This window comes from Typopeltis vanoorti, chromosome 12, assembly GCF_054136105.1.
Source record: "Typopeltis vanoorti isolate ZY-2024b chromosome 12, IOZ_Tvanoo_1.0, whole genome shotgun sequence".
NCBI classification, from domain to species: domain Eukaryota; kingdom Metazoa; phylum Arthropoda; class Arachnida; order Uropygi; family Thelyphonidae; genus Typopeltis; species Typopeltis vanoorti.
Window position 1 is genome coordinate 58,850,682 of NC_143560.1, and position 24,146 is coordinate 58,874,827.

At 36.6% G+C, this 24,146-nt stretch overlaps 1 protein-coding gene across 1 annotated transcript in view; it reads left to right on the plus strand.

Moving 5' to 3' along the window:
* The window catches only part of LOC150100817 (uncharacterized), a 975,156-nt gene that overhangs the window by 865,537 nt on the left and 85,473 nt on the right, over positions 1-24,146 (plus strand). The window contains exon 36 of the mRNA XM_090401910.1: positions 9,498-9,642. Within this exon, the coding sequence (XP_090258036.1) occupies positions 9,498-9,642 (145 nt within the window). The remainder of the gene's footprint in view (positions 1-9,497; positions 9,643-24,146) is intronic.

Consider the following 24,146-nt stretch of genomic DNA (forward strand, 5'->3'; position numbering starts at 1 on the left):
TTACATCTCTACTAACCACACTCTTACACCACTTTCACGGATGGCTGCTAGTTCTATATTCTTCATATACTGAAAAATTTTCTTTGCATCAATTTCAGAAAAAAACCCTTTAGTATCTTAAGTTTTTATCATGTCCTCTCTTTTCCACCTATCACCTAAACTGAGAACAAACTTCAACTGAGGTTGAAGGATTTGTGGGTTACAAACCTTCAACCTATCCTCATAAGAAGTATTCTACAGACCTGTCACCAGCTTAGTCACTCATTTCTGAATCTTTGCTACTACCCCTAGTCCCCAAGAAACCCAGGACCAAATCTCTGCATATTAGTCAAGATGTGGCACCAAATCATGGCTTATAACAAGGATAATGACATTCCTATCTGTACTTGTCAGCATGTTTTTCAAGTTCCATGTAATCCTTTGATCTGTTGTACAACTTTTGCAACTGTTTTGTGTTTTCAATATTATCCTCAAATCCCAAGCATCATCAATTTCCTTCAATCCAGTACCATCAATGATACTGTATGCAACCTTTTCAACACGAAGTGCATATCTTACATTTTGCAACATTAAATTGACAATCATTATTCATTGCCCATAATGCCAATTTATTTAAATCATCCTGCAGGATATCTACATCACCTTTATCAGCTATTGCTCTCACCAGTTTTGCATCACCAGCAAACAAATAAATATTCCCTCTTAATTCTTTCCCTATATCATTAATATACAAATTAAAGAGTAGTGTCCCTTGTACGGAACCCTGAGGTACTCCACTGCTCACCCTTATTCTCCTAGATACTACTCTGCCATATACTACTCTCTAGTGTATCAATCATCCTTCTATGTGTAGTTATTACCTTTATCAAATTCTGCTGTCACTTTATTATACAATATGAATAAATTACACAGGACCCAGTGGTCGTGCGAGCCGGTTGTTAAAATTTTTCAAATTTAGCAAGCCGGTTGTTAATGTTTTTAAGTCGGGTGAGCCCAGTTATTAAAATTCTTTATGAAAGGATAGATGATGAATGGTGGTATATACTTTTTCTCGTAAATATTTTGAAATTGTATACTAAACACTTACATATATTATTATTATTATCAAAAATAAATGCATAAAGGAGAATTCACAAAACACAAACTCAATTTACGAACGGGGATTTGGAAACGATTTTATTTACTAAATAATGTCTGTATTCATTGAAACACAAATACGTTATCAAAACTCCCGAACTGGGCATTTGAATAAACAATAATGCCTTATTTTTCAGTGAATTTCCAAGAACTTGCAACATTAAGTTCTTGGAAATGCAACATTGTTGCACTATCGACAAATACAAAAATTCGTCACGACAGCTACAGTCTCTGGTCATTTGATCGACTATGAGTGGTAATATTAGTGTTACATTTTTTTTGTTCAGGATTTCATTTGATAATAGGTAAGTTGTAGGTAATATAGGAAAATTTTCTTTAATATATGTTTTTATTTCGTTTTTTTCTTCTTTTTTTTAATAATTAAAATAATTTTAATCAGGGTTAGAGTTTTGCTGTCGAAAAAGTGGATAGCCATTAGTTGAAAAAAATGAAATAGAACGAAACTTCTTAAACATTAAAAGGACAAAATTTGAAGAAGCAGAAACAAAGACATCTGAAGATACACTAGAACTTTGTGAAGAATCAAATTTTTCATAAAGTGAGCCGGTTGTTAAACATAAAGCGAGCTGATTGTTAAAAATTTACTAACACATCACTGACAGGACCCTTTACAAGCAGTCCACTGAACAGTATTACATACCTATTTATCCACTGTTGGATTTTATCTTTATCCAACTTTTCCAATACCTCAACAACCATTCCTGATATATTAAACTCTGGTATGAAAAAAATCACTCTAAACATCACTGAGGAATCCACTCTTAAGTGCAGGAATTCTCCTAAACATACAGTGTGATTGATATTTTTGCAATATTCACCATCATATTTAAAACTGTTTCAAAAAAAGAAATTAGCTTGCCAAGAATTCAGTTTACCTTAGAAGACGCCATTTTAGGTATTTTAATTCTTTGTAGTCATTTGCAATTTTCAGAAAAGGAATTCATACTGATTGTTATATCAATGTTACTTCCCATCATCATCATCCTAGTCAAAAGGCTTAAATCATTAAAATCTTATTAAACGGCAGTTCATAATATATGTTCCACTTAAAACTTTTTACAGCAAGAATTTGAATTAAATCTGCTTTTATGAAAAACGGCTTTAATGAATTCTTTATCAAGAAAGCCTTTAACAGCTTTAGATGCCTAGTCTCTAGATCTCTTGAAGATTTCACTTAAATTCTACTCTCACATATTAAAGGAATTTCTGAATGCACTGCTAATGTTTTAAAACTTCTTAATATTGCAGGATTAAGAGGAAAGTGGAAATCTTCCTGACTGTTCATTCACAAAGATTTCCACTTTCCTTTTTTCACCTAAAGACAAACTTTTTCTGCTCAGCTTTTCAGGGGTCTTCTGGATCCCCTCTTCATGTGGTTTGTGTTACTTTTGATCTGGCAGAGCCGTGGCCATCCATTGTAAAGAACATAAATCTTTTATTCAGTATTTTGAACCTGAGCAATTCTGGCCAAGCAAAACATACCATCTTCTTGATTAAACAGCCTTTTGAAAGAAAACTGAATATTTACATAAAAGACTACTTGTAGAGCAGTTATATAAAGAGAACTGTGAGGCATTTTATACTGACTGAATTTTTAATTAGATCTGATGGCCTTTGGTTATCCCTTTTATGGGAAATATTGTATAATTTTTATTTAAATTGATGATAACACTCTTAATAGTATTTTTTTTTTATTTATTAGGAATTTACTTGTCCTATTGATGCCATAGTGGTGTTTTATTATTATTATTATTATAATTCAGGCATCCATTGAGACAAAAGACTCGTGGTGGGAGGTCCTTCCTAGAAAACACAAAGTCTATCATACCACTCCTTGAACTCACTGACCATTCATTTCAACACTATCAGGCAATGCATTTCACAGTTCAACCACCCTCCATGCAAAGAAACCACTCTCCGCCCTCTTGCTCGCAGCTTCCTTTTGTAACTTCCAGGGATGGTCCTTGTCCTCATTTCTTCCCTCGTTCCACCAAGCGAAAGAACTGCCCAGTGTCAACCCTGTAAAAACCTCTCAATTATATCAAAGTCTCAATTATATTACCTCTCCTTCGATCTACCAAACTCTGCAGTCCACATTCCCTCCGCCGATCTTCATAACTAACATTGTACAGTCCTGAAATTGTCTGTTATCCACCTCTGTAATATCCCCAGTTAATTTATCCCCTTCAATTCATGGGGACCAAATTTGAGAACAACAATTGAAGTGTGGTCTGATCAGGGCTTTATACACTGGAATGATAACTCTTATCTCTGCAAGTCAGTGTCCTCAGTATTGCAGCAATTCTCTGGGTTACCTCACCACTTTGCAATATGTTCCCTGAATTTCAGGTTTCTACCAGTCATCCCCCCCTCCTGATCTCTTGTTTCATCTATTTCCTCCACTACAGCTCCTCCAACAGAGTATGCTGTCTCCCATCGATGTATCCCAAATTTTAAGACTACATTTTTCTGCATTAAACTGATAACCCCATTCTTTTCCCCCATCTGTCCAGTTTATTCAAATCCTCTTGCAGGATTGCCACATCTGCACTATTACTAATAGCCTTTCCTAACTTCATATCATCTGCAAACAACTGAATATTCCCCTGCAATCCACTGGCAATGTCATTGATAATAAAGGTTAAACAATACAGATCCCAGTATTGGGCACTGTGTGATCACACTTGTAACCTTCTGTCTCCGTGATATTGCCCCCACCATGCACAACTCTCTGATACCTATCACATAGCCAATCCTGAATCCATTGACTAACCTAACATCTCAACCCATGTGCTGTAACTTATGTAGCAGCTTATCATGTGGCACCCTGTCAAATGCCTTTGCAAAATTCCTAAAAAATAGCAGATATGCCTTTCCTTCATCAACTGCTCCATGTTGACTCTCACATATAACATTACCCTCATCTGCCAATGCTGTATATGGTCTCTCACTAATTTAACACAAACTGGTCTATAATTTGACATTTCCAGTCTGCTACCACCCTTATGCAACGGAACTATCTTACCTTCCTTCTATTCCTTGGGTATCTTTCCTGTAGCAAGATTGTCATTAAAAAAGTCAATAGAACTGTCAGTTCTTTAGCACATTCTCTGAAAAAAAATGACAAAATTCCATCCAGTCCCACAGTTTTTTGACATCCAGAGTACTCATTATTTGAAACACACTCTCCTCTTGCACCTGTGAACCTCGAACCTGCCTTATCCTTCTAGTATTAAAACTTACTTCTCCAGGATGAAATACTCCAATAAAGTGTTCATTGAACAACTCCACTATGTTCTCTGCATCAGTCACTCTATTCCCATTTTTATCACATAATGTCATTCTTCCACAATCATTTCTCCTCCTACTGGCCACATAAAGAAAATCCTAGGGAATTTTTTAGCTGTCTTAGGACCAATCTCTTCTCATATTCTAGTTTTACCTTCCTTACGTATGTCACTCTCCTGAGTCTTATATTCTTCATGCATCTGCTCTCCACCCTTCTCCTTATATCTCTTCCGTAATCTCTTTTCACCTTCAGTTCCTGTTTTATATTGTTTGTCATCCACTTTACACACAAATTGTGTTTTCTTCTTCACTCATGGAATGCAGCTTACTATTGGTGCTACCAAATATTCCTTCACAATTTCCCAAGCACTAGTGATATCTCACCCTTCCAATTCTTCCCTCCGTGGAACTGCCTTCAAGTTGATATCTCTTCTTCTTAAGTATTCTACAAATGAGCAGGTTCTTCTCTTAGTAGCAAAAACTTTCCTTCCACTCTCTTCTGTTCTGAGCCTTCTCTTTCAAGATTGTGTACCTGTCTCCATTCAACATGTCATCTAGCATTGTTTTCCTTACTCTTTCTCCCATCTATTTTTCCTTTGATGGCATATCTGATGGTTCCATTTCCACTCAGAATATGTCTGATCCAGTTTCCCTTTTCTTTTTATCCTCTTTAACAGACTTCTTTCTTCTTCTACTCTTTTTAAGAACTTCTTCATTAGTTATTTTATCTGTCCATTTGATTTTTTCCATCCTTCTCCAAATCTACATTTCAAAGCTTTCCAAAATCATAATTTCTTCTTTCTTTAATGTCCAAGTTTCAGCTGCATAGAGGGCATAACACTCTACACATAACATTTTATTAGTCATTTCTTTAGGTTTCTGTCCATTTTACTTCTGAATAAATTCCATTTTCTATTAAAAGCATCTCTTCCCATCGCTATTCTTGCTTCTTTGTCACTTTTATATCTTCCATCACTGCTAATCACACTTCCTAGATATTTAAATGTCTTTACTTGATTCAATTTTTCCCCATTTATTCTGATATCCATATTTGCCTCTTTCCTTGCTACTTTCATTATCTTTGTTTTTCTTATGTTGATTTTCATTCAATAATTGATACAGGATTCCAGTAATCTGTTCAACACATGTTGTAATCTTGTTTCAGTATTTGATATCTAAGACTATTATAATCACCTGCCTTATAATTCCACATATATCCCTTCCTCTTTGATACTCCTGCATGTCTATTCATCTCTGAAGTCAAAACCGCATGGTCACTCTCTCCAACTGGGGGAAAAGATGTCATCTCAGTTATAATCAGCTCTTCTAATGCTATGACCAAATCCAAAACTCTTGAACCTCATGTTCTTTCTACTACATGTTGACTAAGACATTTGTCCCTCAAGAATTCTAGAAATTCCATTCCCTTATTACTGCATGCATTTTCCTCTTCCCAATTTATACTGCCTTAGTTAAAATCTCACATAACAATCATTCTTCTTGTACTTGCTGAGCTCAACTGCCTAAACATCTCCTGCTCCTCACCTTCTGTGCTCCTTGGCTTGTAGCAACTCCCCACTAAATATCCTGTCTTGCCCACCTCTACCTCACACCATATGCTTTCAAAACCATTAGTGTCATTGCTCTCCAAATCCTTCACTCTGAGAGGACATAAGTCATCACTTATCATAAACTGTACTCCACCACTGTGTTTTCCCTTGCTATCCTTTCGAAAAATGCTGTACTCTGCTACTTCTATTCCTGTTATCATATCATTTTCCTTCAACCACATCTCCAAAATCCCAATAATCTACGGACAGGCTGATGCTGTCAGTGCCACCAATTCATCTCCTTTATTCTGGATACTCCTGGCATTAGTATAAAGCATAAAAATATCACTGTTTTCTATATCTATCATTATCCCCGCCTGACTTCACTGGACTCAGCATTGCCTGATGTATTTCCCCTTCTTCCAAGCACCTATTCCCACAAGAGGCCACCCCTGCTACAATCAGCACTGGTAATTCTAGTTTCCCTGCATTGACACACTGGCTCATTCAGAGAACAGCAATCTCTCTGGATGCCTACATCCTTCCTCATTCATATGCAAGTGATCTCTTGCATACAATTCCTTTCTGTCCTCAAATGCTCTCCAAGCATCCAGGTATTCCAAGCCTCATTTCTGACACATTCTTGACTGTGTTCCACTCTTATTGTACCGAAGATGTCTATAATACCTTGGCAAAATTTTTACAGCTGATAAATTTATTTCACATAAGTTTAAGTTTCCATCTTTAATTTTTTCAAAGTATGTCAGCTTACATGTCTATATTAAAAAATGTTAAAGTGCTAGGATTCCTCTCCAAAAACTCTGAGGAAATGAGTGATGATTGAGTTCAAAGCAAAGTATTATGGTTATGGTGCCAGTGTTGGATAGTTCTTGGCATGATGTTTAGGGCCTCCTAAGTCTAAAGATTCCTTGGAGTTGCCCATAATAATAATAAATCTAAAGTATCATTCTAAATCACACTGAGTGACTTGAAATGATCACTCAGTGAGATTTAGTACTACTGATCAAGACCACTACATAGTGGTCTTTACTACTGATCAAGACCACTACCAGTAAGCTCAAAGACAAATTTTTTTAAAACATCAGTGGATGCTACACCCATTGAGATACTCAGGTTAAATCAATGTCAAATTCACACATTTTCCATATACAACTAGTAAAATGGTCTATTACCATATTAAAATAGTCTGGATCTACTTTCACTTGACTACAAAGTATATTACTTGATATGACAGTATATTCTTGCTTTAATCCTTTACCCAAGCATAAGCAAACAAAATGTGGGCATAAATATTTTCACTACTAGACTACTCGTATAGAGTATACTGATTTCATATCAGCTTCAGTAGTTTCTAATTGGGAATGAGTATATCTGATAATTTCAACATGTTTTCCATTAATTTTATTTCAGAAGTTTTTATTAGTTGTTATATGATTTAATATGGATCAGTTTCCTATGTATTTCTCCATGTTATTTTACAATTTTCTTTGAAAAGTCAGGAATTTCACAAATCAGTTATAGCTGGAATTTGAGAATAAATGTTATTTATTCTCAGTTCACTGTGTATACAAAACTGTAATAAGTTAATTCCATTTTTATTTTATACAGTTTTGTTTGTTATATGTTTGACATATTTGTGGTATTATTTGGTTTTCAGTTCATGCTTAATTTAAATCTCCAGTTATACCAGTCATTTCTGTTGGTTTTATTTTATCTAGAGTTTCTTGTGATGCTTTGTAAAATGCATTCATTTCCATTTCTTGTTTCTCCTCTTCGGAACTATAAGCACTTATGAAATTTATTATATGATCTTTAATCTTTTTTCTGATATTAATGATTCTGATATATAATTTCATTCTTTTCTGTTTTACTGATATTGCTTATGTAGTATTATTATATATTGCCACTCTTGCTTTTGCTCTTTCTGCCTTATGTTTTATACATTTTCCTTTCTTCTTAGTTTCGGACAGTGCTATTATTGTAATGTTTCTCTCATTAATTTCTTTAATTATTTCATCTTTTCAATTTAATGATGTAACATTCAAAGTCACTCATTTCAAATTCTGTCATTTAATAGGTTTCAATTTCCTTGTCTAATCTATATTCCATATTATTAGTCTGGTTACAGATTTCATTATTTCCTTGAGCATGACAATTTCACAACTTGAAACAGTTATTAATCTAGTCTGTCACACACCACCAGTATTAGCCAGGTATAGTGATATGGCCCTTCATGCCTAGGATATTCCTTATGGTAGTATACTCTTCCTGTCTACTTCACCCACATCTCCATTTGTCCTATTCTTGTGTAAGAAGGATTAAAAAGGGATTATTTCCATAGACCTCCATAAAGTTTCTCATTGTCACATGCAGAGCTTGTCAAACCATCCCTTAAATAATTATAATAATAAATTTAGTTTAATCCTTTATCTAAGTGTGAGCAAACAAAGTTTGCACCTGAAGTATCTTCAGGACTGAGGCACTTATGAAAGTGGATCAAGCTCTCATCACTACTTGTGTACAAAGCACATCTCCTTGCAGACATGTATAATGCTATGCATTAAGGGAAGGGCCACTACCCAGACTGGTTTCGACCTTTATTGAGGTCTCATCAGTGGGAGCCAGACCCAGAGGTGGTGATACTAAGGTGGAAGCAATGGAGAAGTCATATTTACCTATACGAGTTGCCAAAAGGTGCCTTACCTTATTATTAAATTACTCTGGATTTAGAGAAAGATGGTGGAAGATTTTTTCCACTTGGAGACCTCAATAAACGTCAAAACTGGGTGGTGGCCTTTCCCTTAATGCATAGTATTATACATGTCCGCAAGGAGATGTGTTTTGCATTATGGGAGATACTAAGACAAGTAGTGATGAGAGCTTGGTCTACCTTTACCATGAGTTGTCTCAGTCCTCAAGATACTTCAGGTGCAAACTTTGTTTGCTTACCCTTAAATAATTCTTTCACTGTTTCTACTCTCACCAGTCCACTGTCCATGAATAAATCCTTGTCATGCACCTGCTAATACCCACCTTATACATTTTCTAGTGATATGTCACATTAATCTGGTAAAAAATCATTTCTGAACTTATGTCTCTCATACTAAACATTTGCAAAAAACAAGTGACCAAATATGTGTAGAGATCTGGTCACCAAGTTTTATTTTAAGCTCTTACAGTTTGTAAAGGCATTACTGGATTTCTTCCTGATCATTCTCATGTTATTTCTTTTATGCTTAGCATTTCCCCTAAATGGCTACAACTGAAGAGAAAAGAATTTCATAAATCCCATGTTTGCTGATGAGAATTTGAGATTTTATATTTGATATTTGAATTAATCTGGTTAATGAAAATAATTATACAATAGTATTATACAAATTGTTTATATAAAAGATTTGCATAATATCTTTTAAAAATCAACCCTAAGATATTGTAGTGAAATACATTATTATTCAAATTCTACATATTTTTAATAATTAGGGTTTTGATGGTCATCCTGGAGCAAAAGGTAGTAAAGGAGAATGGGGAGAAGCTGGAGTTATTGGATATCCTGGATTAAAAGGACAAAGAGGAGATGTGGGACTTCCTGGATATCTTGGACCCCCTGGTATTCCTGGATTTCGTGGTATGTTAAAATGGATCCTGTTTTTAATAAATAAAAAAAAGCTCAAATATGACTATTATTATAACTGAGTACACTGAGTCTCCCAAAATTCATTTTCAGAAGTACATCTCTGCTGTCACTGTACCCAGTACACTGCAATTCAATTTACTTTATCCATAATTTCTCCATGAAAAAGAAATCCTCCAATCACACTTTCTCTCAACTTGTAAGAATTCTTCTATGCTGGGAGTGGTTATGAAGAAATGTATAAGCAACTTGGATTAGTGAACAACTGAAAGATGATTATTATGGGTGGTTTTAATTTAAGAGATTGAAATGAAGAAACAGTATTCAGGTATAAGAAAAATGTATTTGAGTTCTTGAGAGACCACTATCTTAGGCAGTATATAAGAGAGGGCACATGAGGATCATATGAAGACTTCTGTGAGGAAAGGATGTATGCAAAACTACAAGGCTGGTGATTATGAGCAGTTTAGAAGAGCTGGTGATTATGAGCAGGTTGGAGCTATATAGCATGGCATGAGGAGTTGAGTGGGAGGGAGATAAATGATACGTTGGAACTGACCAAATGATATTTAATAGCATCTATATGTGCAAATCCATTCTGAAGGTCAAAAAGCTGAATAAAGTAGGTGTCAAATAGATGAATGAAGAGATTGAGCACAAAATCTGGAAGAACTGGATCCATGAGGCAGCACAAAATGAATAATGATAACCATCAATTGCATGAGGAGATGGAAGTTTTTTTCACTTGGCTATGCTACCAATCATATTTGGTTTAATCCTTTATCCAAGTGTAAGCAAACAAAGTTTGCGCCTGAAGTATTTTCAGAGCTGGGACAACTTGTGGCAAAGGTGGTATAAGTTTTCATCACTTGTTTTAGTATCCCATAATGCAAAGCACATATCTTTGCAGACATGTATAATGCTATGCATTAAGGGAAAGGTCACTACCCAGACGTTTCGACCTTTATTGAGGTCTCATCAGTGGAAGCCAGACCCAGAGGTGGTGATACTAAGGGAGAAGTAATGGAGAAGTCATATTTCCATATGCCCAGTTGCTAAAAGGTGTCGCACCTTATTATTAAAATTCTCTGGATTAGAGATGAGTTCATGGAAGTTTTTATTATGTCTTCAAGACTTTGATTATTTAAGTCTACTGTCGTATCACATAAATACCATAAGATTCCATCCTTTCCAAGCAAATGTATGCCATTTTCATCCTGAATTGACCAATTTGTGTTATTGAAAGATTTTGTTGACCTGCTTATTTTGGAAAGCAATTCTAAAGTTATTTCTTTGTATTCTGTCTTCAATCTCATCCACATTTCTGCAGCATCCAGTCGGCTTTAGTCATTTTAATTTTATTTCTTATTTTATTTAGTTCTTTATTTTTCTCAGCTATCATTATCCTGGTTTATACTGGATTTTAAAATTCTCCTTTAATCACATAGCTGATTAAAACTTATCAAACTCTATAATCTAGAGTTTGATAATCCTATGAGATTTCCCTATTATTGTGCCAGCTGTTTCTATAATTGCTTAAGTGATGACCAAGCCAGCATGGAATGCCGTAAGACTGTCTATTTATTATATTCATTGCAGCGTCATCACATCTGTTTCAGTCACAAAACTTATCAAAAGCACAATATACATTCTACAGAATGAATGTCATATCCTCCTTACAAATTTAATATCGATATGAACTTTACAAATTTCATCCTTAACTGGAGAAAATAAAGGACTCCAAAAAAAATTATTACACAGGCATCTCCATAGAGTTAGAAAACTCATCATGGGAGATTCATTATTCACATAGCTATCATTAACACAATCCCTATCATATCTCTCGTTAAGCTCATTCACTAATGAAGCATACACAACCACCTCTGGCAACCATTCACCACCTTCCAAGCAAAAAATCTAGTCCTAACACCCTTGCTAACCATACTCTTACACAACTTCCACTGGTGACCTCTTGTTCTCTCCCTTCTTGCCATGTATTGAAAAAAACAGTCTTCACTGTCAATCCTATAAAACCCCTTTAATAACTTCAATGCTTCTATTATGTCTCCTTTTTCACGTATCAATTAATTTTTGAAGCCTACAGACCATTAATCTATTCTTATAGGGAGCGCTCTATAGACCTGCCACAATCTTTGTTATTTGCCTCTAGATCCTCTCCACAACTTCATCCACACAGAATCGGGGAGTCCAGATCTGTGAGCAGTAGTCCAGATGTGGTTTTATTGAAGCCTTATACAGGGGGGGGACAATAACCTCTCTATTCCTTCTTGTATGTTCTTCAACAATTATATAATCTGATGGGCTATTTTGGTTACCTTCGAAATATGTCCTCTAAACTTCAACTCCCTGTCCGCAATCATAGCCAAGTCCCTGGCCTCATCAGTTTCCTGCAATACAGTTCCATCAATACAATACACAGGGTCTTATCTTTTCCCAAAGTGCATCACCTTGCATTTGGCCACATTAAATTGGCAGCCATTTACCTTTTCCCATACTGTTTAAGTCTTCCTGTAAGATCTTTGCCATTTACCATTGCTCTTTCAACAGAAATTGTCAATGCCGGTTGGACACACTCCTAAGTACTTACTGGGCTCAGGTTTGCTTAACTTCAGTGATCAAATGAAAACTGGTGCTATCAAACTGATTTGGCAGCTAACAAAGATGGATTAGCAAACAGTCAAAGGCATCAGTAATGCATGTACTGTTGTTGTCGAATTCATTGAAGGGCTTCTAGATATGTCCATGGATCTGTAGAACTGCTTTGGCAATCTGTTGAACTTTGATGGAGTAAAGCTTTTCTTCTCTCTCACACCCAATTCCATGAAGAGTGTCTGTTCTGAATGCATGTGATGTCATTATCGTATAAATTATAAAGTGGAAAGTGGGAAAAAAGAAAGCAATGTATATCATTACATTTAGTCCTTGATATCATGCAAATTATATAAAAGTTCCTTAATATTTGTAGTGATCAGAAAGAAAAAAAATATATGTGTGTGCTTCCATAGTGCACTCAGTAATAACAATGTCTTTTAAATGGAAAGACTTGGATTCAAATACCATATTATTATTATCTTGGGCAACTCCAAGGAGTCGACAGACTCATCGAGGGAGGCCCTAACATCATGTCAAGAGCAACTATTCGACATTTACATAGTATCTATCATACCTCGCCTTGAACTCATTCACAGTCATAGCACCTGCAACAGACTCTGGCAGCTTATTCCACTCATTCACCACTCTCCAAGTAAAAAACCTAGTTTTAACACCCCTGCTAACCACACTCTTGCCCAGCTTCATTTATGGCCCCTAGTCCTCCCACCACCAATCCTATTCTCAAAAATATCTTCTGGATTAATCCTATAGAAACCCTTCAGCAATTTGAATGTCTCAATCATATCACCCCTTTTCTGCCTATCAACCAATTTTTGCAACCCACAAATCTTCAACCTGTTCTCATAAGGTTCATTCCACAGACCTGATATCACATCTTGGTCACTCGTCTCTGGATCCTCTCCACTTCCTCCCCATCAAGAACAAATCCTGGCACCCATGCCCCAGCACAGTAGTCTAGATGGGGTCTTATCAAGGCTCGATCAATAACTTGTTTGTCTCTGCTTGTTAAAGTATTTTTCAGCAACCAAGCGATTTGATGAGCTGTTTTGGCCACTTTTGCAATGTGCCCCCTAAATTTCAACTCCCTATCCACCAACACTCCCAAATCCCTGGCCTCATCAATCTCCTGGAGTACGGTTCCACCAATGTGATATACTGCTGCTAATCTTTTCACTCCAAAAGGCATAACCTTACACTTTGACACATTAAATTGACATCCATTTTCCCTAGCCCAGTCCTCCAAGCTATCCAAATCATCCTGCAAAATTTTGACATCCTGTGCACTCCACAATTGCTCTACCCAACTTTGCATCATCAGCAAACAAGTGAACACTTCCTCTCAGATCCTTTTCTATATCGTTAATGAGCAAATTGAAAAGTAGTGGTCCAAGAACAGAACCCTGTGGCACACCACTAGTCACAAGCCATCTTTTGGACTCCACTCCTGAATAAACCACTCTCTGGTATCTCTCCATCAACCACCCTCCTATCCATCTCACCAACCCTATATCCATCCCCATCTGCTCCAGTTTACTGATTAGAGTAACATGTGGTATCCTGTGAAAGGCCTTGGCAAGGTCCAGTAGAATCACTGTAAACCCATTACCCTTATCCAGTTCAGCTGTCACTGTGTTATAAAATGTGAGCAAGTTACTGAGGCATGATCTACCCTTCACAAAACCATGTTGTCCCCAATACAGTATCCCATTTTCATCTATCCAGTCCTGTATTCTTCTCTTGACTAATTTCTCCAAGACCTTGACAACGATTCCTGATATGCTAATCAGTCGGTAATTTACAACAGCAGGCTTGGAACCTCCTTTATGCAGTGGAACTATTTTCCCTCTTTCCACCTCTTCGGGACTAACCCTGACCCGAGACTCAAATTAAACAAAATGGTCAAGGGTACTGACAATTCTTTAGCCGCTTCACGTACGATACGAGCTGGTATACCATCCAATCCCACAGATGTATTGACATTGAGGTTTTGCAATAGACTGCTCATCACCTCCACTTCATTCACCACAATTCCCATATAATCTATTGGTTCATTCATTTCTGCAATGTCACCACCTGGAAGATGTGTTCTTGCAAAGTGCTTGCTCAGTCATTCAACAGTATTAGGTGATTTGGTTACCTCCCTACCATCGGCATTCTTTAAAATCATTCTGCCATATACATTTTTTCTTTTACTTGCAACATATCGAAAAAACTGTTTAGGATTCTCTTTAGCCTGCATGGCCAATGTTCTTTCATAATCCTTTTTTGCTTTTCTTACCACACTCGTTACCCTTCTGGCCTGCACTTTATAACATTCATGTGCCTGCAGGTCACTTTCTCCTTAAATTCCCTCCATAGTTGTTTCTTTTTTTGCAGCTCAAGCTTAATGGTGTTATTCATCCATTTAACCACTACTTGATTTATTATTCGGACTCTAGGTATACAGTCAGCCATTGCTTCATGCAAACTTCTTTACTGCCTCCCATGCACTATCAACATCCAGCCCTTGCAGTTTTACATGCCATGGCACTGAACCAAGCACACACCTAAGCTTGTCATACTTACCAGCCTTGTAATTCCACATGTACCCTGTCTTAATTGTAAATTCCACTCCTTTAGCCACCTCCCAAGTCATGACCTTATGGTCACTCTCACCAATTGGTGGTAACATGGTAGTAGATATATTAGATAGTAGTAGATATGAAACCGATACATATACAAAAGATATACACATTACATTTCCCAAAAATTTGGAAAAGTTATTCTTATTACACACACACACATACAGATCAACATATATAATTATCTACATGAGTATTACCTTTCTTGTGTCTTTTTCATCTTGCAGTCTAAGTGGAAAACAAGAGATCATAAGAAATAAGTGGTGATATGAGAGAGAATAACATGTGAAGAGATAGCATTAGAAAATAAATTTTTAGTTTCTTGAGGGACAACTACCTGTAGAAGGTACATAAGTATCAAGAGTTGATTGGATTGGTTATTGAATATTTCTATACTTGGTGAGAATAACCAGGAAGTGATCACCTTGGTGGACTAGCCATATAAAGACTTCTGTGAGGAAAGGATATACGTGGAGTTACAAGGCTGGTGATCATATTAGAAGATAGTTCAGAGTTGTCTTTCTTGGGGATGTTAACATTCACAATGCAGAATGGATTCCCTTCTTGAATCAGTCAAACTGGCAAGACAATGGGGTATTTGTTGTCAAGTTACAAATCGTCTTTCACAAATTGTCCACCAAAATACCTGATAATCCTCTCCAATACTTGATCTCTTCTTAGTCAGTTCTCTTGGTAAATACAACATAGATGTCAGTTCTTCTCTTGGTAAATCAGATTTTCATATCTAAATCTCTTGCCTGAGCTAACTATGCTTTTGCTATTTGGATCCAGATACATGCTCAGCTGACTATACTTTTTCTCTTTGAATCTGCACACTTGCTCAGACCAAATAAAATCGTTCTTACTGAAATGAAGGTCTTCACCTACAATTCTACTCAAAAGTGCAGCCCACAATCCAAACCATAGTTTTCGAACAAGTTTGTCAAAGTAGTTAAACAGAAAAATCCTAGAAGCATGACTTTTCTGATTTAACTAACTTTCTAATTTCATTTAACTAATTTCACCCCAAACTTCAATTCACCTTACAATTTGAGAGTGAAAGCAAGCTGCCATTTCTTGCATTTGTTACAACATTTCCTACAACAGAGTCGGAAGATGATGTGAAGGAGTACTGAATTCCTGCAAGCTCTTTCGACAGAAAAAGCTTGCAGGATTTGAGCCACCTGGCAATGTACATAAAGAAATAGCAATGTACAGTGAAATAAGCATCAGACCAGTGGTGGCTCGTGGCTTGAAATCATGGACGTGCTGCAACTTTCGAAATATACATACACACTGTACAGTGTATACGTGTTTGGATAAAATATCAAAATTATGGTAAAATTTTTTAAAAAAAAGTAAACATGAAAAAGGATTGTTTTTTTATCAATAAAATTATACAGTTTAGTATAATTCAAAATTACTTGAAAATTACTATAACAAATGTTATGTCATTAATTGTAATGTCCAAATATTTAAAGACACGGAATAAACACAATAAGTACTACGAACACTACTACTGGTGCAAACTGCACATAAACAACAGTGGAACTGTGCGACGGACAGTGCCACATTACGCTAATAGCTTGCATCTCACTATGACGTGAATATGCTTGCTCGTAGCATTATGACACTATGGTAAACACAGTGCTGCTAGCGTCCTTCGCCCTCCTAAATGCTACAAGATGGATTTTTATTATTTTTTATACAAAATAAGAGAATTGTATGGGATTGTTGATGATAAAATTAAATATTACAAGCAAATATAAATAAATTAATAAATATATTTATATATCGAGAAAAATTGGGGGTGCTGCAGTTCCGTAGTGCCTATGCACGAGCCGCCCCTGCATCAGACATCACAACAGGCATTGGACCCATGGGCGATGATGGTGATGATGACATGCATTGACAACATCCAAAGGCAATCCATTCCAATCATGTATGATAGGAAAAAATCTAGCTCTCACCCCCTTTCTTCACTACATTCATTTTCAAATTCCATGATGCCATTGTCCTCTGCCACCCACCATAAAATGAAGATTTTCCATCTACAGGTATCTTGTGTAACACTTTCATAAGTTTATAAGTCTCAGTCATATCTCTCCTCTTTCTCCTTTGCTTGTGGCTGCAGTCCATATTCTGCAATCTCATTATCATCTGTAAAACTCTTTTTTACCCTCTTTCTAAAATGTAAGGTCTTGAGGTTTGGGAAACATTGATGGGACACTGCATAATCTATGGGAGTAGTTATAGCAGAGGAAGTAGGGGAGACAAGAGATCTGGGGTTGATGATTGATATAAACCTGAAATTTATAGGGGACATATTGCAAAGGTGGTGAAGGTAACACATAGGATTGCTGCAATAATGAGAAGGACACTGACCTGCAGAGATAAAAGGGTTATTATTCCATTGTATAAGACCCTGATCAGACCACACTTAGACTATTGTTCTCAGATTTGGTCCCCAGGATTTGAAGGGGATAAATTAACTGTGGAAAGGATACAAAGGTGGATAACAAAGATGGTTTCAGGACTGTACCGTGTTAATTATGAGGATCGGCTGAGGGAATGCGGACTGCAGAGTTTGGTGGATAGAAGAAGGAGAGGTGATATGATTGAGACTTTTAAACTGTTGAGAGGTGGTTACAGGGTTGACACTGGGGAGTTCTTTTGGTTGGTTGAACAGTGGGAAGGAGTGATGACAGGCGGCCATCCCTGGAAGTTATGAAAGGAAACTGTTTGCAAGAGAGCGAGGAGTGGTTTCTTTGTGAAGGGTGGTTGAATCATGGAATGCGTTGCCTGATGGAGTGATGAGAGTGAGAACGGTCAATGAGTTTAAGGAGTGGTATGATAGACTGTGTTTTTCAGGGGGGGGAACCTCCCCTCGATGAGTCTTGATAGACTTTGTGTTTCTTAGAAAGGACTTCCCACGATGAATCTTTTGACACCATGGAGGCGTGAATAATAATAATAATAATTCTACAGTATCAGCATCGCCATGGAATCCAGGAGATCAAGCTTGCACACTATAGTCCAAGTGAGGTATCATGGCCTCACTAAGTGGTATTAACAATCTTTGTGTTGACACTTCAACTTCAATAGACTGATGAGTTTAACCTGCAAAATAATCCTACTAATATATGATATTGGATATCTCAATTGTCTGAAGTGCAAAATTTGACATTTACTAACACTGAATAGACAGCCATTTTCACATATCCACAATTCCCACCTATTCAAATCATTCTGCAAGTATTGCATATTAGCCACATTCCTGATCCTGATTACCCTGCTTATCTTTGTATTATCAGCAAACAGCTGTATCTTTCCCAATGTCATTAATATATAAAGATTGAATAACAATGGATCAAGGACTGACCCCTGTTCCTTTCCTTCATGCTTACAGCGATCAGCATTCATCATAAAAATTATGGAAATAACTACCAGAATCAGAATTCATCATAAAAATTATGGAAACAACTACCGTGTTAGAGTAATACTTCAGTTTAATATAAGCCAAAATCACTTGACGTTTTAACCTTCATATTAAGGTCATCATCTGGAATATACAAATATATATATATACAAATATATATATATACACAAAGAAACAAGCTGCACTTCAATCTACATGGTATGCTAAAGTTACATCGATTAGGTCAACCATTAAAACTATTGGTCTGACCTCTGTTGGAAAAAAACCATACAAATCAAGGATTTTGAAAGCATATGGTGTGAGGTAGAGGTGGGCAAGATAGGATATTTAGTGAGGTGTTGCTACAAGCCAAGCAGCAGGAGATGGATAGGCAGTTGAGCTTGGCAAGTGCAAGAAGAATGATTGTTATGGGAGATTTTAACTACAGCAGTATAAGTTGGGAAGAGGAAAATGCATGTAGTAATAAGGTAATGGAATTTCTAGAATTCTTGAGGGACAAATGTCTTAAGCAACATGTAATAGAGTGAACAAGAGATTCAAAAGTTTTGGATTTGGTTATAGCATCAGAAGAGCTGATAATAACTGAGATAGCATCTCTCCACGCAGTTGGAGATAGAATGACCATGGTTTGACTTGGAAGATGAATAGACATGCAGAAGTATCAAAGAAAAGGGAACATATGTGGAATTATAAGGCTGTTGATTATAATAGTCTTAGATATCAACTTGGGACATTCCATGGACTATGGAAGTGGAAGGGTGAGATATCATTAATACTTGTCAAATTGTGAAACAATATTTGTTAGCAGCTATTCCACGAGCGAAGAAGAGAACACAATTTGGTGTAAAGTGGATAACAAACAATATCAAACAGGTACTGAAGGTGAAAAAGAGATTATGGGAGGGATATAAGGAGAGGGATGGAGAGCAGATGCATGACGAATATAAGACTCAGGTTAGGAGAGTGACTAGTATGTTGAGGAAGGCAAAATTTATATATTAGAAGATATTGGCATTAAGATACAAAGAAAATCCTAGGGAATTCTTTAGCTATGTGGCCAGTATGAGGAGAAATGATTGTGGAAGAATGATGTGAGATAAAAATGGTAATAGAGTGACTGATGCAGAGGACATAGTGGAGTTGTTCAATGAACACTTTATTGAAGTATTTCATTCTGGAGAAGTAGGTTTTAATACTAGAAGGATAGGGCAGGTTCGAAGTTTACAGGTGCAAGAGGAGAGTGTGTTTCAAATACTGAGTGTGCTGGATGTCAATAAAGCTGTGGGACCGGATGGAATTTCATTTGTTTTCAGAGAATGTGCTAAAGAACTGACAGTTCTGTTGACTTTTTCAATGACAGTCTTGCTACGGGAAAGATACCCAAGGAACGGGTAGGGGCCATCCCTACCCATTCCTTGGGTATCTTTCCCATAGCAGGAAGGAGCGATGACAAGGGGGGCCATCCCTGGAAGTTACAAAAGGAATCTGTGAGCAACAGGGTGAGGAGTGGTTTCTTTGCATGGAGGGTGGTTGAGCCATGGAATGCATTGCCTGATAGTTGTGAGAGCAAGAACAGTCAATGAATTCAAGGAGTGGTATGATAGACTGCATTTCCTAGGAAGGTCCTCCCATGATGAGTCTCTTGACTACATGGAGGGCTGAATAATAATAATAAAAAAATCAAAGCTAGAGTCCTGTTGTTATTATTATTTATTTGGTTAAAATAAATTAAGATAGAGAGCAACATGTTAACACAGAAGTTACTCATATAAGTACAGCTAATTCTCTTTTTGCACGATTTCAAAATAACATGGTTTAGAAAATAAGAGCAATTCTATTTTTGCATGGTATATTTTGATTTAACACTGTTAAAATGACACTTATTTTTAAAATTTGAATTCAGTTCTATTAAAAAGGATATTTCCATTATAATTATCATTTCCTAGAACAGTACATATGTACTTAAACTCGAATTATTGAATATGGTGGCTACACCCCTGATCAAATTTGGAATGCAGATAAGACTGGCTTTTATTGGAAAAAAATGACAAGTGGAATTATAGCAAAATCACAAAACATGATGGCTTTAAAGCAGCTAAGGATCGTGTGACTATTATTTTGCAGCAATGCTTCAGGAGATCATATATTAAAACAATTACTCATTAATCAATCCCTAAGACCAAGGGCAATAAAAGGTGAGTTACAAAAGAAATTTTTAATGAATGGTTCCGTCACTGTTTTGTTCCAGAAGTCAAATGCTATTTGATGGAAAAAATTCTGGACATTAAAGTTTTATTGATTATAGACAATGCACCTGGCCATCCTGTTTTAGAACACCCAAATGTGGAATTTTGTTTTCTGCAACCTAGTTTACATAAATAAGAATAAGGCATTACATAAGAAGAATATTCCAATACATTTTAGATAAACTAGATAAGGATAATTTACTGACAGTTATTGATGTGTGGAAGAACTTTTCTATTTTGGATTGCATCAAATTTGCTAAGTTGGCATTATCAGAATTGAAACCATCAACTTTAAAATGCATGCTGGAAAGCTACTTGGCCAAAATGTGTGAAAAAGAAAAACCTTGTATCTTTGCATACAACTGAATATCCCAATATCAGATTAGCAAATGCAGTTGGCGATTTTCTGCAGATGTTAACAAATCGATGGTTGACAAGGCTGTTAGTGATGACGAAATAATAGCTGTCCTTGATAATCTCAATGAAAAAGAAAAAAGTGATGATGAAGAGACTCTACTCACTGTGGGATTAATTAAAGAAGGGCTTCAAATGGCTAGTTAATTTGCAAAGTCATTTTCTTACACATGATCCAAACTGAATGAGCTGAAGAGTTTAAATGTATACTGAAGTCATGTATGGTGCAATACGAAGAATTATACAAAGATCTAGTCAAAACAGGAACTCAATGGTTAATTATAATGGTAAAAAAAAAAAAAAAAATCAACCTTCAAAATTATTAGAAATTAGTGCTAATATAGTTCCTTTTACTGAAGAAAATATTTCGCCATTACAGTACAAACAGGACGGCAGAAGTGTTTCTAGTGATGGAAGTGATTTCATCCATTCTCACACAAAGGAATGTGGCTACTGTCAGAAAGTGACGGTGAATTAAATTTTACTAGTAACCATATGCGTGGATGTATTTGGGCCTTTTCGAATTTCTGTTTTAATAGTGACACTGTTTTCTTTAAGAAAGATACATATTTATATACTTTAAAATAGTATTTAAAATAAATAAAAACATTCCATTAAAATTAAATAAGAGTTTTATTCAATGATTTTCACATGTTTTGTTTGAAAATAACTTATTGTTCGTGTTGTGTTTCACATCCAGAACCATTCTTCTATTTTTCATATGCACTGTATTCTTTTTTACATGGTTTTTTCTGGAACGAATCTACCGTATAAATGAAGAATTGGGTGTATACATCATGTTGGAGGCTTAATGGATTGTATACAGCACTCAGAAAGGATTAAAACAGAATTTAATACCTCCTATATTTCGTCTCAGTCACTGAGACATCTTCAGGGATTACAGAAAAAACTAATGTAATATATATACAAATAACACACAATACTAAGCCCAACCATGTGGGTGACACTAAAGTCCTATCTAGGTGGAGAGCCCTCTAAGGGCGGTTGTAGGTGGCCTGGAATGTAAAGTGGGACCACTGGTGATAAGCGTTTCCCAAATCTTAGGAAGCTTAATGCAACCATATTTGTTAAGATTTGATTGATTCCTGAGAGTTACTGCTGATTCTAAGAATAGTCTCTCATTTTTGAATTTGCTGTGGTGGAGCATTGTGGTTTTTTTTTCCATGAGATCTTGTGGGTTGTATCCAAGACATGGTCAGCCAGGCCTGACTGACTATAGTCGTGGTTGCAGATATATGACTTATGTTCCTTCAGATGGATGGTAGCTGATCTGCCTGTCTGTTAAGCCTCTACACATGGATTCTAATCATTCATGGAGAAGATATGACACCCAAATCCACACGATACGGTAAGTCAAAACTACGACTATCTAGGTAACTAAATAAGCTGGCCTTTTTAAAAAGATATCAGGCTACAAGAGTAATACCAAACTGTGTTAAGCTAAAGATCAACTTTCATTCCAAAAAAACCCTCCGCATATATAACTGCGCCAGCTTGGCACTACTGCGGGAACAAATCGCCGCTACTCGTGCCACCCTCTCTGTGATGAACGCCACCATTAGCTCCTTACAATCAGAGCTCTCTCTGAGTACTTAACCCTGAACTTTGGTCTATTCTCTCTGGCATCTCGGAAGCTTCCACACACAAAGAATTTCAAAAAATAAAAAAATAAACATATCAAGAAATTTAACAACCTGTGTAAAGCCAACAACAGCAAATTCAACTGCTCCAGACATTAGTTAACTTATCGTCTAAAAGGCTCAACGACGATGCTGTCAGTTCCCTAAGCCTCGGCCACAATTTCGCAGTCGCTCCGAAAGAAGTGTCGGTGCTTGATGTGATGTTCAATGTCGAATGCGGGATCTGTCGCCTAGCACCAGAGATAGCAAATAACATCAGACTTGATGTCGCCAACATCCTTGTCTAGTCTTTGCCTCCAAAAAGTAATTTATCGTCCACTCAACGCACTGCTCTCGTGAAATTACGAAAAAAAAAAGTATCATCACCACCAGAGCGGATAAGGGTAATGCCACAGTTGTTCTTAATACCACGGAATACAATCGAAAAATGGAGATTATCCTCCGAGATCGCTCTACCTACACCCCGCTAGAACATGACCCCCCACAAAAACACAAATTAAAAAACTTATTTAAAAATGTGCCTTCCTGGCCCCTGGAAATCATGAAAAAACTCTAACCTTTCTGTTCCCTCCCGAATATGGTTATACCAAAAATCCACAAACCCAATTCCCCACTAAGACCTGTAGTAGATGTCATTAATGCACCTTGCTACAAACTGTCAAAACAGCTGGCCAACTCTCTGATCCCCTTCACTGGACTTTACACATCCTATATAAAAAAACTCTACCCATTTTAAAACCATCATAGAAAATTTAACCTTAAATAAACACTGACATATCGATTGACATCTCCTCATTGTTTACCAATATTCCATTAATTGACACCTTAACACTCTAAAAAAAACGTTTTTCCTTCTGACATCTTAGATCTCTTTTCCTTTGCCATCAATTCTGGTTATTTTTCTTTGAAGAAAAAATCTACAAGTAGAGGGAACTGCCATGGGTCCCCCCCCCTCTCACCCCCACTTGCCAATTTTTATATGGAAGATTTTGAAAAACGAGCCATAGACTCAGTCCCTCTCAAACCTTCTATCTGGCTAAGATATGTAGATGATGTGTTCTCTATTTGGTCTCATGGCCCAGACACATTAGACTCCTTCCTCAGTCACCTCAACAGCTTACATCCTAGAATCCAGTTTATGATGGAAAAGGAAAAGAACAATTGTTTACCCTTCCTAGACACCTTAGTTACACGTCTTCCCTACAGTACACTTTTCTTCACTATAGAAAACCCACACACACAGGTAGATACATTCATGTGAGAGGCCTGCTTCACCCTGCTCAACAATATAGCATTATTAAGCAGAACTGCCCTTAAAACTGAGCTTGACCACATACACAACACTTTCCTCTCCAATGGCTATAGCAATCACAGTATTAAAAAAAAATCAGGTCCTCCCCCATTCCCTGGTCTTCTCTTCAGAAAGAGTTTAGAAATGCCGTCACCATACCCTACATCCGTGGCACATCCGGAAAAATAGCCA